Genomic DNA, 17,000 nt, shown 5'->3' on the forward strand with positions numbered 1-17,000 from the left:
CCTCCGCTTCCCCCTCGCTCACCCAGTGCCCCCATGCCAGCCTCCTTGCTGTTCCTCCAGCTTGCCTGGCTCCTTCCTGCCCCAGGACCTTTGCACATGCTGTTCCCACTGCCCATATGCTGTTCCCAGCTGTCCACTGGCCAGCTCCAGGTTTCAGTGCGGTCACCTCCCATGAGGGCCAGCCCAGGTATGCCGTGGCCTCATGGGTCCCCAGGGCCAGCCTGGCCCCCAGTTGTTGCTTATTATGTGCCTGTCGACTGACTGGGCAGGTGGGCCCATGTCTCAGCCACGTGTCTCTGTCCCCTCCCTCCCGGTTCTCCCCTCTTCAGACCCCCCAGTTCCCACAGCTGCTGGGGGGGGGTGACTCCCCAGGGCTCTAGAAAGCATCGTGTAATTATTGGTATTATTTTAATTATATCATTATCATTGTTTCAGAGGCTGACACTTTTTATTTAAGTGGCCATCCTGCCGGCTCTCTGGGCTCTCCAGGACCCGGGACTCACCCGCCTGGGACACAGGGGTCTCCACCGGACCACCACCCCAGCCGAGTGGCCTTCTTCCCCAGGCCACCACTTCCCACCTCCGGAGACCTGCAGGTAGACATCAGTGCGGCGGTGGGGAGACCCCAAAGACACATTCTGAATGGGCCTCCTCCGGTTTGCTCTTTGGAAAAGCAGTTTTGCCCCCGCACCACACAACCCCCCATCTCCGGCCCGCACGCAGACTCAACGCCGGGCTGGCACCCCACAGTCAACTTCAGGCTGCTCCCAAGAGAAGCCCCCGAGCCCCTGAGCCCCCTGTGACTGCCCCTTGGGACTGCTGCGACGCCGTGCTCACAACGGATGGAAGAAAACCCATGTTCCCTGCGGCCCCTGGCCTCCATCAGGCAGTCCCCGTGTCCCACCCTCGCGTCCACCCTGAGGAAGAGTGACAGCCATTTGCTTCAACTCCTGGAACGACATTCTCATATTTCTGATTTGCTTTTGATGAGTTGTCCCCCCATAAGTCTCAGACAAACTTCAGATCAATGGCTCGTGCGTCCAAGGGAGCCTCCCTCGCCTCACTGTCCTGGACACTAGGCTGCCACCTGCCCTTCCCCATGCTGTTCCCTGCGCATGCTATCTTCCCCTCTGGTCAGCACGGGGATATCTGGGCAGGTGAGGTGGTGAGGGGCTGGTCTGAGAGTTAAAGAGGCAGGAACTGCAGGGCCACCGCTCTGCTCTCAGCACCCCCTAAATCCATCCCTCCCGACACAGCTTCTGGGAACCGAGACCTCCACGACATTCACGGGGGCCCTGAGTGGACACACAGGTCCCAGGCTCCCACACCCAGGTGGTACAGAAGGCGGGACACAGTGGGGGGTAGCCAGACCTCGGAATGAGCCACAGGGGACACAGCCATGAATGTTCCAGGGCCCCTCCTCTCCACAGGGCTGGGTGGGGTGCCGGTCCAGCCAGGCCCTGGGAGGACAGGGGCTGGTCAGGGCGCCCAGGGTTGGCCCATCCGCTGGGAGGCCCAGCGTTCCTGCAGGGTCCTGGGCAGCCGAGGGAGCTGGGGTGGGGGAGCGGACGACGGGGCGGGGTGGAGACCTGGAGGTCAGCACTGCTTCCCTGGCTCAGTCCTGCCCGGGCCTCGGCCGGGTGGAGACATCAGGGCATGTGAGGGCACCCCAGACCCGGGGCCCCTCACCCCAGCACCGCTGCAGTGCCCGCTTTGTCCCTGCCAAGCTGATGACTTTGGGTGGCTGCTGACCCCGCCCCGGCCTTGTCCCTGCCCCGTCAGTGGGGGGTCAGGGGGCTTAGGGGGGCTCACTAGGCAGTGAAGGCAGAGGAACTTCCCTCCACACCCCCACCTTCCCACCACACCCCCACCTTCCCACCTGCACAGGGACAGCCCAGGGAATCCCTGCCAGACACTGCAGGAGGGGGAGGTAAGGCAGGGAGGCTGGGAGAGCTGGGGGGGGGCGGGCAGAGAGGCCAGCACTTCCCTCGACCCCACCCAGGAGAGCTCCGACCGGAGTCCCTGGCCCCCATGCCCACCCCCACCCCATGGGGACTGTCCCGATATCTGTGAGCCAAGCATCTCATCGCAGGGTATGGGGGGAGTCCCGGGCTCGTGGGGGGAGGAGGAGGAGCGCCCCCCGCCCGCAGCCCCTCTTTGGATTCCTGGAGTGAGACAAGCCGGGCACACTCCGAGAAGAAGGGGGCGCCTGGAGCCCTTCCAATCCGCCAGCGCCCACTCACCAGCCAGAGGGGCCAGCAGCCCCCGGGAGAGCAAAATCAAGTGAGCGCGGGGCCAGAGGGTGGGAGCGCAGTGCGTGAGCAGCTCAGGTGGACCCTCCCGCGCCCGGCCCGGGGCCACCGACCCTGAGGGGGAGGGAGGGACCCCCGCCCCCGCCCGTCTCCAGGACGGAGGGGGCGGACTGCGACCCCCTCCCACTCTCCCCCAAACCCCTCCCCCGGGGTCGGGACAGCGAATCCTAGAGAACATCCGGGGAAACTGAGGCCCGGGGAGGGGGCCCCTAGCCGCGGGGGGCGGGAAGGCGTGGAGCCCGGGAGAGGGGGACAGGCTGTTCAGCCCCCATCCCGTTCCCCACCCTGGGGCTTGGGGGTTCTTGGGGGCCAAGGAGCTTCGGTGGCTAATGTCGCTGCCCAGAGGGGGCAGGTGACCTCGGCGGTCAGAAAACACCACAGAACACTTGTCCCCTCTCCCAGCCTGCACGATTCAGGAACCCGTTGGGTCGGCACCCCGGAATTGAGTGGTGGAAAGAGGGCAGCGGGTGGTGGAGCTCGCTCTGCCAAGTCAGAACAGGCGTTTTCTGGGCTCGGGGCCACCAGCGGACGGGGCAGAGGAGCCAGGTTTCAGCCCCCCCTCGACTTTGACCTCGTGGGGGTCCCTCTCCGAGCATCAGTGTCCCTCCAGAGAGAGGACACCATCGCCCACCCCGGGACCCTTCAGCTCGCCGGCCTGAAGATGTTTTGCTTCTCCCCATACAGACCTTCCCCCTGGAAGGGGGCGCCTTCCCAGACCACTGTGCACCCCCCCCACCCCCTCTGTCCTGCTGGCCGCGAACCCTGAACCCCCCACCGTCTACTTCGGAAGGGCCCCGGGGGGTTTCTTCCCGGGAGGTGCCAGGTCTCTCCACCCCGTGTGCATTTTCTGTCCTCCATTCACTCCAAAAATAGCCGCCGCCCCCCCACCCCCCAGCGCCCCACGGGGCCCGGGAGCAGCTCGTGTTAGGTAGTGGGCTCGCGGGCGGGGATGGGGCCGGGATTCCAGGGCGGGGCTGGGGGGGATGCAGGAGGGAACAGCGGGAGGGGGCCGGACGCGCCCCGCATTGTGTGGAGGGAAAAAGAACAAAGCGGTGAGTCTCCTGGGCCGGGGGCACCCGGACAGACAGGGGCGCCACCCACGCCCTCGTGGGGGGAGGGCTGCGGGCCCCGTGCCAGCCGGACACAGCGCTAGAGGAAGTCAGGGACGCGCGGTGACCGGGCGCCACGGAAGGCCGCGCTCCTCGGCCGCCCAGACCCCCGTCATCCTGGGGTGCCCCGAATCGGTCCCCCAATCCTGTCCTTGCCAGGCATGTTCATCTCCATCCGGTCCCGAGGTCTCTCCCCTGGAATCACGGGGCGTCTCCAACTTCCCCGTCCCTCGGGGTCCCTGCGTCCAGCCCCCGCGCTGTCCCTAGACCGCCGCCACAGCGCTGCAGCCACGGGCCTTTGCACCTGCTGCCTGCAGCTCCCCTCCCCGCTCCAGGCCAGAGCGTCCAGCCTGCGACCCTTCCCCGCGCCGCCTCTACTGTCCTCGAGGCCGCCCTTGTGGGGAGTGGCCGATCCCCTGGGAAGACCCAAGACCCTGTGCCCGTTGGGCCACGAAGCTGAAAGCGCGGGCACCAGGGCGCGGGCCGGGCCGGATAGCGGCGGCCAGGTCAAGCGCAAACTGTCCTGACGGCAGGCAAAGCAGCGTCAAGACACCAACAGTGTGGGCCTCGGGGCGGGCACGGCCGTGCGCCGGCTCTTCCAGGGCGCTCTATCACTGGTAAGCTCTGAAGCCACGGAGGGCTACAAGGAAAACTGCTCGCGGGAGGGCGGCGGCCCAGGGGGTGGATTGGCCTGGGTCGCTGAGGACGCGCTGTCAACGCCCCGGATCTGCCCCTGAACATCGGCCCCTGGTTGGCCAAGCACCGGCCGGACAGCGAGGGGGGCGCGCGGGGTTGCGGGGAGAGGCCGGGACAGCCCACGGTGCAACTTCGGGGGGCCGAGGGTCCCGCGGGAGGAGGCGCCTTCGCGCCCCGCCGGGCCTGCAGGCGGGTGCGGATGGAAACAGGCTGCGGGCGGGTGGCGAGAGCCCGGGGACGTGGTCCGCAAGGGTCTGGGCGACTCTGAGCAAGGGCGCGAGGATCGGCGGCGTGCGACCCGGGGCCAGGCCTAGGGCTGCGGGTGGAGCGCAGGCCACGCGCCAGGCCGGCTCGGGCCTCCATCTGGCACTGCATGCTGGGCGTGGGCTGACTTCGGGCCCCCGTGCGCCACGCCGGGCCGCCCCGTCCTTGCCTGGGAGCTCCCCTCCCCCGAAGCGTTCCTCCTGCGGCCCCGCGCCTCCCCTGCCCCCGCCTTCCCCGGACGCGCGTGGGGAACCCTAACGGCGGGCGCATACCCGCGCAGGCGCAGAACCGCCCGGTTGCCAAGGCGACGGAGAAGGCCGAGACCCGCAGCTCCGGAAGACCCCGCACCCGGACCCCCCGCCGTGAACCCTGCTCGGGCTGGAGCCGGCCCCCGCGTCCCCACCCACCCCGCACACTGCGGCCGCCGAGGGTTCCCCCGCGTGGGGGTGGGACGGGTGGAGAATGGCGCCTACGCGCTGGGCAAGCGAAAGCACGGAGACCCTGCGCAAGCGCGGTGTGCGCCCCGCATCTCGCTACCCCGCCCCTGAGCAGCCCGGTCGTCCTGGCAACGGCGCGGGGTTGGGGGAGCAGCGCAGGGAACTCCTGGCTCGAAGCCCCGTGGCGCACTGCGGTCCGACCCGGGAGGCTCTGCCGCCCGCGCATGCGCGTCCTGGAGGTCCCGGGGTGGGGGCCGTCGTCATCGCCGTCCCTGTCCCGAGGCTCTAACCCGCAGCGGCTGCCCCAGCTCCGCCCTGAGTCACCTCCACTACGGCGCAGCAGCCGCCCCCAGCGCCCGGGCGAAGCGCAGCCGCCCGGCCTCCCTCCAAGCCCGCCGCGGAGACCCCACCCCACCCCACCGGCTCGGGTGGCAGGAGGGGCCGCCCCCGCTGCCTCCATCTGCCGCTTCCCGGGAAGGGGCTCGGCTTACCCCCCCGTAAGCAGGGCTAGGCCTCACGGGGCCGTCCCATCGGCTCCCCCATCCCGCCTCCGCGCCCCCATCGGGCTCTCAGGATACCCTGAATACCAAGCCCTCGTCTGGGGAAGCCCCGGGAGGACCCCAGCCTAAGCCAGTGCTCAACACACGCTGGGGTTTCTTAGCAACGTCGACCGCTCTAGGTCCCCCAGTCTCCTGCAGGCTACTTGTCAGTACACCCCATTGCTAACAGCACCCTCCGGCGGAAATGGTTCCTTCGGCCTCTCCATCCCATCCGAGTGAACTCCTATCCGTCCTTCAAAACCCTTCATGAAGCCTCCTAACCTCACCTCTAGGCAGAGCTCTGCCCTCACAGGGCTGGGGGTGTCTTGGAGGAGCAGGTCTGGGAAGAGGGTTATGGCCAGGAAAACGGCCCTGAGGGGCGAAAACAGGCGGGGTTGGGCTTGGGTGGGTGGGAGGAAGGTGAGGGGCACAGGAGGGCATCGGTGTTCGTGGGTCTTTTGACTCCATGTCCCAACCGTGAACCTTGTGGGCCGCATACTGGGCTCAGAGATCACGTCTTTTGCCCTGTCCCAGGCGGCCGCCCCTGCTCTCCAGGTTGTCTCCCCGCTCCGCGGCATGCCCACCACGCCAGGCAGCCAGCTCGAGGTCAAATTCCACCCCAGGATTCCACGGGGCCGTCCGCCCAGGGACTCTCCTGGATGCCTCCTACTAAACAAAACCAGAGGTGCGGCATGAACTTGGCCCGGTGCCCCTTCTCCCCGCCCTGTCCGCGCACAATGGCGCCCACACGCAGCCCTGTCGCCACGCCTTTATTGGGTGCTCAGCCCGGGGCAGGGACCCTCCATCGCCGCCCGGGATGGCTGAGGCCGCGGAGCCCGGGGGGCAGGAGGGCGGCGTCCGGCTGTGCGCGGTCCTGGACCGGGGCACTTGGGCGCGTTGAAGGCTGCGCAGCGCTGGTTCATGGGGTTGTCGGGTGAGCGCAGCCACTCCTTCTTGAGCAGCTGCTTCAGCTGAGACAGCCGCATGTTGGGGTTCTCCTGCTTGAGCCGCGGCAGCTGCGCCTCCTCGAAGGCCGTGAAGGCCGCGCGCATGCGCCGCTCCGGGTGCCTGTCGGCCGCCTCTGCCACACTGAAAGAGGGGGTTCAGGAGTCGGGTAGGTGTGCAGCGCGGCCTCGCAGGGACACCACCCAGGGCCCGCAGCCCACCTGAGCACGGCAATGGCGTCCTCGATGGTGCGCGCCTCCACGCTGCCTTCCTCGGGCACGCGGCGGTTCACATTCTCCTCCAGGGGCACCTCCAGGTGGCACCTCGCTCTCTCCACTGTGGGGTGCGCGGGGATGAGGAGTGCAGCCAGAAGCAGGGCAAGACGCCCCCAGCCCAGCGCCCAACCCCCGCCATCCAGCCGCCCGCACCCGTGCCCACCAGGATCAGGGGCCTCCCGGTGCTGGTGGTCCCGGCGCAGGGTCTCCTCGATCTGGGCGCGCGTGACCTTGGTAGGCGCGGCTGCGCGGGGGGCCTTGCTGCCCTTGAGCTTGGAGTCCTCGTCCTCCAGCAGCCGCTGCGTCTCCTTCTTGCGCTCCAGCTGCTCCAAGCGCCGCTTCTCCTTCTCCTCCTAGGAGACCCAGACGCTTAGGTGGGGACCCCACCCTCTGGACTTGGACCCAAGTTCTTAGTCCTGGGAACCTGAGGAACCTTGGCCAGGGCCAGAGGGCACCCTTGGAGAAGGGACCACTGGGCCAGAGGAGGTGGCCAGCAGGAGCAAAGGCCCTGGGGCAGGAACCAGCAGGCCCAGCATTGAAGGCTCTGGGCAGAACCCCAAGGAGGGCTGTGGCCTGTCTGCAGCTGGATAGCTGCCCAAGTGGGTAGGACAGCTCCATCCTTGTGGTGGGAACCTTGGCCAAGGGGGTCTGATTGTACCTCAGCCCCTCAGGCAAGCCCTGCCAGCAGCTGGAGTCTGGCCTGCGCTCCCTCCTGCCCCTCAGGGCAGGAATATCCCGCCCCCACCCACCATGCTCCTGCACGCACCCACACAGAGCAAGTGGCTGAATGTCTGTCTCTATAGTGAATGCGACCCTCCAGTCACCTCTGGGAGGGCCCCTGCACAAATGCCACCTCAGAGCTTTGGTCTCCACGGCAGCTCCTGGGGTGCCACCGGGGTGGGGTGCAGGTGCCCACAGGACCCGCCGAGCCCTCAGCCACCCTCCCCGGCTGCAGACCTGAGCCCAGGCCTCCTGCCCCACTGCCTCAGTTTCCCCATCGGGAGCAGGCCACAGGGAAGGACTGTGGAAAGTGTCTGGCTTTTCTTTGGATACTACATATTTGGCAGACATTACTTTTCCTTCTTGGCTGTGACTTTTCTATATGTCCGCACTGGGCAACCCAAAACAAAAGTAGCTCTCTATGGACCCAGCACAGCATGGGGTACCGGGTGACCTCTGCCTCCACTAAAAGGAAATCCAGGACTCCCACCCATGGCACCCCCCACCCCTGCCTCCCCAACACTGGCACCCTCTGCCAGGAAGGGCCGGTTAGCACAGCCCCATACTGCCGATGCCAGCTGAGCACCCCCTGGCGCTGGGCCCCTGGGGGAGCCCACCCTGTCCTCAGGAGCTTTGGGGTTGTAAACAGCTGATGACGGGGCCTGCCACTGCGCTCCCCAGCCTTGGGCCCCTGGCATTCTGTCGTACAGCTGCCCTGGGTACCCTCCCCACCCTCACAACCACCAAAAACGTCCCCAGGCACTGTCTGGTGCCCCTGGGGGCCAAGCTGACCCCAGGTGGGCCCCTGCAGCCCTGGCACCTAACCCACCCATCCCGGGCAGCCCACCCACCTTGCGCTGCTCCTTCCTCATGATGTGCTTGTCCTCATCCTTCCAGTAAGCGTCCTCCAGCTCCTTCTGCTTCCGGGCGTCGGCGGCTGCCTGGGCCTCAGCCTTCCGTGCCCGGGCCGCTGCCGACTTGGTGTTTTCGCCCTGGAACTTCTTGGGCATCCCTCAGCAGGCTGCAGGCGGGAGAGGGCCGTGAGCGGGCAGGGGGCCCCGACTCGCTGTGCACACACCCGCCACCCAGACACCAGGCCGTGCAGCCAGCGGCTGGGAAACTTGACTCAGACCCGCTCCCCTCTCTCCCGTGTAAAATGCCTGACGCGGCATGGGTGTCCCTCCCAGGGACGGGCTGGCCCTGCACTGTGGGGCCAACAATGCTGTCCTGACCAAAAGGGGGGAAAGCAGTGAAACAAGTGAGGTATCAGTGCCGAGAGCCCAAACAGAGCTGAGAGGCTGCTCTGGAGTTCACTGTCACACAAGCTTCGGTTAGACCTTGCTATTTACCACGGTTTGCCAAAGCCCCACCAAAACCAACTGGCCAATCCCAAAGACTGCCTGGGGCGCTACATGAGACTTGAGACTCCACAAGGGTTCCAGGCACTAAGGTAACTTTCCAGAAACCTACAGCCTCCAGATGGTAAGTCCTGACACCTAGAGGGTCCAGCCTCTCCAGAACATCAGCTAGTTCCATCCCCCTACCCCACATTAGCAACAGCCCCTTCCAACATGGAAAAGTTAGAATGGGCAGAGCCCAAACACCCCTAAAGGCAGAGATGGAAAGATCAAAGGTGATGGTGGAGTTATACAGAGAAGGTCGGGTTTAACAAATGAGTGTAACTGCTGAGTCATTATGCTGATATTTACTCTCCAGCGTCGTGGAGCAGCTAAAAGTAAAAACTTAAAACTGTGGAGCTGTAACCCATATCAAAGTCTGAAATCTCTTTTACAACTAATTGTTGTGGTGTGCTTTGAAATTTTTTTTTTCTGTATACATAGTTTTTTTACAATTGAAAAATAATATAAAAATTAAATTAAAGGAAAAACACTCGCCTGATGGAGGTGTGTCCTGTGAACCGTAAAAGTCACTCGTACCACAGAATGATTTGATCAGTGACTGGAAAAATATTTGCAAGCCCCTTTCGGGGAATGGTGAGAGTGGGGAGAAATTCAACTTCCCCAAGTTGAATTCTTGATATTCTCACAAGCAGTGTGGACAACCACAGCTATAGGCTGAGCCCCCAGGCTTGGGGTTTGTTCACATGAAACTCAACCTCACAAAGGATAGGTCAAGTCTACTTAAAATTTAGGCCTAAGAGTCACCCCCAAGAGAGCCTCTTCTGTTGCGCAGATGTGGCCCCACTCTCCAGCCAACACGACGAGCAGTCTCACCACCCTCCCCCTCTCTGTGTGGGACATGACTCCCAGGGGTGTGGACCTTCCTGGCAACGTGGGACAGAGATCCTGGAATGAGCTGAGACTCAGCATCAAGGGACTGAGAAAAATCCTAGAATGAGCTGAGAATTAACATCAAGGGATTGAGAGAAACTTCTTGACCAAAAGGGGGAAGAGTAAAATGTGACAAAGTGTCAATGGCTGAGAGATTCCAAACAGAGTCGAGAGGTTATCCTGGAGGTTATTCTTACGCATTAAGTAGATATCACCTTGTTGTTCAAGATGTAGTGGAGAGGCTGGAGGGAATTGCCTGAAAATGTAGTGCTGTGTTCCAGTAGCCATGTTTCTTGATGATGATTGAACAATGATATAGCTTTCACAATGAGACTCTGTGAATGTGAAAACCTTATGTCTGATGCCCCTTTTAGCTACTATATCAACAGAAGAGTAGAACATATGGAATAAAAATAAATAACAGGGGGAACAAATGTTAAAATAAATTCAGTTTGAAATGCTAGTGGTAAATGAAAGCGAGGGGTAAGGGGTATGGTATGTATAGTCTTTTTTTTCTCTATTATCATTTTATTTCTTTTTCTGTTGTCTTTTTATTTTTTTCTAAATCGATGCAAATGTACTAAGAAATGATGAATATGCAACTATGTGATGATATTAAGAATTACTGATTGTATATGTAGAATGGAATGATATCTAAATGTTTTGTTAATTTTTTTTAATTAATAAAAAAAGTTAAAAAAAAAAAGTCACTCATACCAAGTGTGCCACCACTGGCATCACCGAGCGGTGTGGCCGTGACCTAGATTCCTCTGGGACACGTCCTGCCCGTCCCCGTCAGAGCCTGTTTGCACGGAAGCCTCCTGCAAACTCAGACGCGCATGCTGGCTCCAGATCTGCCTGCCCTGGACATGCCACGGCACCGGAGCAGGCCCCTTACCCTGTGGCTCTCACGCAGCACCACACTACCAAGGTTCACCACACTTCCAAGGTGGCCGCATGGATCGCGATATGCCTTTTATGGCTGGGTCACAGCCCGCTTCCTCGGTCCACCCGTCCATGGCTGGCCTTGTGGCCTGCTACTCCCCTTTCATGGACATCTCATGCCTGCTGTGGCCCTCCGTCCCCCCTTCCCTGCAGCTTTGAGCCCCGCACTGGGATAAGCCCCGCACTGGGACGAGCCCCCCCACACACACTGGGCAGCCCCGTGAGCTGCTCCAGCTGCCCGGCTGTGCTGGGAGAAGCTGTAACCTTGAATACAAACGGAAGAACCAGCTCCCGCTATCTGCACCTCCAAGAGGCATTTCACACCCACCCACCCACCTGAGGACTCCCCAAAACCTCACCCGTGGGGCTGGGGATCCTGCTGGATGAGGGAGGCTGAGGCCCTCAGCCAGGTCAGGCGGCAGTCTGGGGGGAAGCCTGGGGTTCCACCTCCAAACGCCTCCCAGGTCAGGAGACAACATGTACCCGAGAACTAGGGGGGCCTTCAGACCACGTGGCCCAGGCTGGCGACCTCGGCTCTCCTCGCCTGGGGAGCAGGTTGATGTCCCCGAATCCTCTGACTCACTCCCTTACTGAACCTCAGAGGAACAGGCCCAGCATCCAGGAATAGGGAGGGGGGCCTGTCCTGGCCCCAGGACTCTAGATGGCCCCATCCATTTCCAAGCTAGTGTCTGCAGTGGCCACCCAAACCGAGCCATGAATTTAATTCTCAGAGCTGGGGCATCTCTGGAGGAAGGGAGAGCGTTGGGGCAGAGGGACGGCGCATGCAAAGGCCCCGAGGCGGGCACGAGGCCATGCTGCAGGGACCCTGAGGAGGCCAGCCGGGCAGTGCAGATAGGTGAGGGGTAGTCGGAGGGTGCTGAGAGCCGGGGGCAGAGGCTGGGGAAAAGCAGGAACTTCTGAGCAGGGCACAGACACATCCCAATCCAGGCTGCTCAAAAACCCCTCCTTCTGCCACGCAGAAAATGAGCAGGAGGTGGGTGAGGAGATGGGGCCAAACAGTGAGCAGGCTGGGGTGCAGCGGCCACCTCATCCCAGCCAGTACCCTCAGCTCCAGGCCACACAGGGGCTCAGTGCAGGGGCGGGACTCAAACCTGGGCCCCACCCATCAGGCCCCCACCCTTTGCATCTAACACCCCTGCCCCAAGGCCTGATGCCCTCTGAAGCCACTGGAGCCGACACGCAGGGGCAGCCCCATGACCCCCAAGCCCAGGTTGAGACAAAGGCAGAGGCCTGAGCAGATGGAAGTGAAGCAGAGAGGAGCTGGGACGCAGGAGGCTCAAGCCCAGGCTCTGCAGCCGTGACCGAGATGCTCCCCCGAGTCTCGGTTTCCCCCCTTGAGACACAGTGGCAGTCCCAGGCCCTCCTCGGAAGGATGCAAGAGCAGCCATGGGGTCGGACCCGCCAGCTTGATCCCACGCTTCTCCCGGCTGCTCCTCGGCCCATGCAGTGCACAACGAAAACCCATCCTGGACCCCCCACGAGGGCACCAAAAGGGGATCACTGCCTGGGTTACACACGAGGAAACCGAGGCTCCCCTGAAGAAACCCCTCCGCATGCCTGCCCCTCTCTCCTCCCCTCTCCCTCTCACCCAGCAGCAGCCTCCCTGCTGTTCCTCTAAGGCAGCAAGCAGGATCTAGCCTCAGGGCCTTTGCACTGGTTGTGCCTCTCGCCTGGATACTCTTTGCTCCTTTTCATCCCAATTAACTCCTATTTTAAGTTCAGGGGCCGGGCATCAGCACTCCAGGAACCAGGAAGCCTTCTCGACACTCTCCCAGATCACGATCCTCTCTGAGGCTCTTTTCCAAGTTGCTATTTTATGCTGTCTTCTAAGATTATTTGACAAGTGTCTGTCTCCCCCCAGGCTGCTACACAAGGCTGGGGCTGGCGCCATTGTGTTCCAATGCTCTGCAGAGCAGGCACTCAATTGAACCTTCACAGCCTGTGTTCTGTCCAAACTCAGCTTCTCCCTGTTCTTCCCACTCAACCTCCTGCACCAGCCTCGGAGCCTCTGCTCTTGCTGGGTGTGTGCCTGACACCCCCACCTCCTCCTGCGAAACCCTACCAGCCTGTGAGGACTCGGCCCAATGGTCCAGATCCCCCTCTCCAGGCTAGGACACCCTTCCTTCCTCACGTGCTAAACTCACTCACACACATCCAGTCATTTAACAAATGATTTCAGGAAAGGGACGGTTCGCATTCCTACCAGCCTGGGACCGACTTAGGCTGGTGGGGAGAAGAACTGGTGATGGAATTACAACCAGAGATGGGAAATACACGCGCTGGGGAAGAAAAAGGGCTTCCTGAAGGAAACATCTGAGGAGTAGGCAGACGCGGATCTTGGGGGCGTGTACAGGGAGCAGTCTCCAAAGCGTGAATCCGCATCAGAGGGAGGTGGGAAGGCCCTCTGGCGTGGGTGACCGGGTGGACTCGGCAGGTGAGAGGGAGACAGAGCCTGGACAGGGGGTGCATTTGGGAGAAAAATCGAGATTCACGTAATTGGCTGGATGACAAAGTAAGCGAAACACTAGACAATGGCGCTCACGACGCCTCCTCCAAGAAGCCCCCAGGAGGCCCCTTCTGGGCTCCCCCCAGGCCCTGGTCCCTCTCCCCAGGCATGACCCCATTGCATGAGGCTGGGGGGATCCGCACACTGCTTTGTCCCCCTTAAACTGGACATGCTCGGGGCGGAGCCGGAGGGCCTGGGCACGCCGCCGCGCTCGGGCCTCAGTCGCCCGGCCCGGGAAATGGGCACAGCCCCGCGGGCGCCGTCCGGGGATTCTGACATCGCCGCCGCCTCGAGCACCCACCTCCAGTCCTCCGGGGAGAGGGCCCCCGCCGAGCCCGCCCGGACCCCGGCTCCGCCCGCGCCGACGCCGCTCCTACCTTCTTCCCCGGCGCCCGCCCGGTCGCGCCTGAGTGACGTCACACGGGCCGGCGCGCCGAGCTCCGAGCGGCGCGCTGCGCGCACTGATGACGTTGAGGAGCCGTCGCCATCTTTGCTAGGGAGACAGAGGCCCGACCTCTGGCCCAAGCCAAAGGCATTCGGTTGTTTATTTGTCCCCTCCCACAATTGGCTATTTTATAAACTCTCAGCCTCTCCGTTTCCTTAGATGCTGATGAGCCAGGAGAGGCGGGAAGAGGCTTACAGCCTGGACTGCTGCCTTTACCAACATGGCCGCCGCCCGGACCAAAGATGGCGCCGGCGGGCTCACACGCGTGCAGCAGCGCACGCCCCGAGTCGCCCGGCCGCTAGGGGGCGCCCGAGCTTGCGGTCCCTGTTCCCCGCGCCGGTGGCGAAACTGAGGCCCAGGAGGCCGCTGGTCGAATGCGGCGAAAGTGAGAGCATGCGCGGGCCGGATCCCGCGCCCTTTCCCTGCCGGCCCCTGGGAGGGCGCCGCTTGGGCCCACGCGTGTGCAGGAGGCGCCTGGGGTCAGCCCCGGCAGTGACCTCGTGGGCCCAGGCCGGCCTCCCGGCCTCCGCTGGGCCTCCCCACCCCTCTCCGCCTTCTCCCCAGCCTTCGCAGACAGCTGCTCCTGTATCGGTCTTCTAATCCTGGGGTCGGGGTGGTCCGCGCCCCGCCCAGGACGCAGGGGGACCCGCCTCAGCCGCCTGACGCGAGGCCTTGGGAGGGATGTAGCAGGGCTCACCGCCGCCCCTACCCTCTGCGCCTGCGCACCGCTGGCCCGAGGCAGTACCCACGCGAGACGGCCGCCGAGGTGCAGGCCGCTGTGGTTGACCCTTTTGGACTGACTGGACGTTTTCTCAGAACGCCTCCCTGACCTTCATCCTTAATACTGACCTGTTTTTCCTTAGGCTGCTTGAGAAATAGTGAAGCCCTCCTGCCCGGGGCTTCTCGGACACGGTCAACTGACCCCGGGGGTCAGGGGCTGGTCCTTTAAACCGCTCAGGTGTCCTCTAAAGCCCGGACTCCCACCCGCGGTGCCCCTGCCTACTTCATCCCTAGCTCCGTCTGGTGAGATGTGGGATTTGGTCGCTGCCCCCAAAATGCTGCCGAGCCCGGGGGCCGGGCCGGCGGGGGGACGCGGCTTGGGCCCGCGTATCCAGTCCACGCGCGCAGAGGCTCCGCCGTGGCCAGTCGGAAAGCGTCTCCGCGTAAGGGCCTAGCGGTCAGCTCGCTCCTGGCCAACTGACAGACGTGTCCGGTGCCGTGCCGCTGCCCTTCCCTGGACCCCGCAGCCTGAGGCCCACGGGCGGGCGCTGCCGCTTCTGCCGGGCGCCACGTGCGCACCGAATGCAGCTCTCGGCGTGGGGCCTCCCCGCACCCTGCCGCAGGCTCCCGCGTGGGCCGCTTTCCGCGGGCGGCCTCGCGATGGGGTCCCGCGTCCCGGAAGCCTGTTCGGGGCGCAGGCAGCGGGGTCCGTCCGGAGAGAGGGGAGAGCGTGGGGGCGCGGCGCGCGTGCCGGGGCCGCCAAGGTTCCCGCGCGGCGCGTCCAGCCCTCGCCGCGGAAAGCCCACGGCGGCCCGGGGGGCGGTGCGGGTCGGGGCCTTGCGCGCGGCAAGGGTCACGCCCAGGCCGAGAGCCGGACGTGGCGGGCGGGGGCCCGCGGCCTGGTCGTCGGTGGCCGAAAGCGCAGCCAGGAGAAGGCGCCTCCGCCCCCTGGGCCGGAGCCGCCTGGCGGCAAAGAGGGCGTCGGGGGAAGGCCGCGCCCAGAGCCTCGGCTGCCCGTTGCCGCCGTCAGCAGGGCCGCCGGGGTCACGGGGTGTCCGTGGGGCCGCGCGGGGGTGAGGGGAGGGGGGCGTTCAGGAGATGCTTGTGAGTTCACAGGGATTGCAGAGCGGGGTGGGGGGCTCCCGATTTGCGTCTGGGCAGCAGGATGTGAGCGACGCTCCTCCGCTGCTTCACTCCCCTCCCGTGCCCCCTCCCCCCCCGTGCCCGCTGAGGCTCTGAACCTGGGCAGAGAGCGTGAGGCGGGCGTGACTGGTCTTGACAAATGTTTAAATTCAGACGTCCCACCGAGCCGCCGCCCTGTGGGACGCAGGACCCGCTGTTTGCTCTCCCAGCCCCGCGATCTCCCTGCGGCCCCTCCCCACCTTGTGGCACCCACTCAGGGGCCCCTTCCCCTAAATCAAACACGGCCTCGAGCCGCAGCGGCTGGGCCCCGGTCAGGGCCTCCCGGTCAGCCCCCTGCCCCGCCTGACCACCGCACCCAGGATCTGGGGCCTCGGGGTGGGAGTGGACCCCTGCCCTGCCTGGCTGGGAGCCCAGCGCTGCCTCCTGGGTGGGGCAGCAGGGCGGGTGCATGAGGGGGCTCTCGGCCTTGGGCCCCACGGACGGCTGTGGGGAGCAGACGGGCTGCAGTCGGGTCCAAGCGCCCAGGCAGGGATGCAAGGGGCTGGCCGTGGGGTCTGAGTGCCAGCGCCCCCCAGGCCCCCACGGTTCCCCACTGGCACACTGAAACCGGGCCAGAGCAAGATGGCGCAACGACATCGCACAGCTCCCCCAGCTCTGGCATGTGACCTCCCCTCTGCAGTCGGGGCTGGGGGAAGGTCCTGTGGGCGGCCAGAGAGGGGCAGTGAGCAGCTGCGGGCTACACAGCACTGGCGTGTACACCCCACACGGTTATGGGGAGCGCGAGGGTCCCACCCCAGAAGGCTGATGCAGGCTGGGGAGTGGGGGGGCCATCCTGCACCTGGAGCCAGCCGATCCTGAAGCTGGCCAGCCAAGGCTGGGCTTGTGTGACAGGTTACAAAATAAAGGTCTCTTGGCACCGCCAGGGAAACCTGCCTCGCCTCAGGAATTTCCACTGGCCTTCACTCCCGCCAGACAAGGGAGAGCCTCGCCTTGGCACCAGGCCGCGACCTGCAGGGCCTCAGTGGCCCTTTGTCCCCGTTTATTTCTCCTCCTGGGAGTGGCCCCCCGGCCTGACAGGAGCACGGCGGTCACTGGGTGCAGCAGAGCTCACCCCTTCGCTCTGAGGTCGTGTCTCACAGGTGCCGAGCGCGGTGGGGCTGGGGGGCGTGGGGGCGCCTGCACCCTGGAACTGCAGGACCCTGGGCCCTGGCCGTGGCCTCAGCTGCCGGCTGGGGGTCTCCCGGGGTTGGTTTCACACACCCACCCTTCATCAGGATGAGGCACACCTGGGCGGGAACCACTGAGCCCACCCGCGGGAAGGCACGCAGCTGCAGGGAGAGGCCAGGCAGGGGCGGCAGGCTTGGGGCGTGCAAAATGCCAGATAAAAACCATTGCACTGAGGCGGGGCCTACAAAGGACCCCTCCCACCCATGGGGGGTCTCGGCGCGCGGCGGGAGTTCATCTGCTCAACGAAGACATGAAAGAAGGAGGAAGCCGAAAGGTCATCCTTTCTGTGCTGAACAAGCATCAGGTGACACCCAACAACAACTCTGGAGCTTTTCTAACTTTCTTTGCCTGGGGCTCAGGAAGATCTGCTGTGCGGGGCGGGGGCGCGGGGGGTGGGGCCCGCGG

The 17,000-nt window shown here is 64.2% G+C and overlaps 1 protein-coding gene across 3 annotated transcripts; it reads right to left on the minus strand.

Moving 5' to 3' along the window:
* Positions 1-6,111: 6,111 nt before the first annotated feature.
* Positions 6,112-14,660, minus strand: CCDC124 (coiled-coil domain containing 124). Of its 3 annotated transcripts, none has more exons than XM_077122157.1 (5): positions 14,355-14,660; positions 8,149-8,318; positions 6,741-6,930; positions 6,524-6,638; positions 6,112-6,446 (listed from the first exon to the last, which is right to left on the minus strand). In XM_077122157.1, the coding sequence occupies exons 2-5, from the start codon at positions 8,305-8,307 to the stop codon at positions 6,128-6,130; spliced, it is 783 nt and encodes a 260-aa protein (XP_076978272.1). In that variant the 5' UTR covers positions 8,308-8,318; positions 14,355-14,660; the 3' UTR covers positions 6,112-6,127. The 3 variants fall into 3 exon arrangements, with proteins under 3 accessions (XP_076978272.1, XP_076978270.1, XP_076978271.1); XM_077122155.1 differs by lacking the exon at positions 14,355-14,660 and adding an exon at positions 13,438-13,482; XM_077122156.1 differs by lacking the exon at positions 14,355-14,660 and adding an exon at positions 13,362-13,461.
* Between the last annotated feature and the right edge of the window lie 2,340 nt (positions 14,661-17,000).

The sequence above is a fragment of the Tamandua tetradactyla genome, chromosome 11 (assembly GCF_023851605.1).
Source record: "Tamandua tetradactyla isolate mTamTet1 chromosome 11, mTamTet1.pri, whole genome shotgun sequence".
Lineage (NCBI taxonomy): Eukaryota > Metazoa > Chordata > Mammalia > Pilosa > Myrmecophagidae > Tamandua > Tamandua tetradactyla.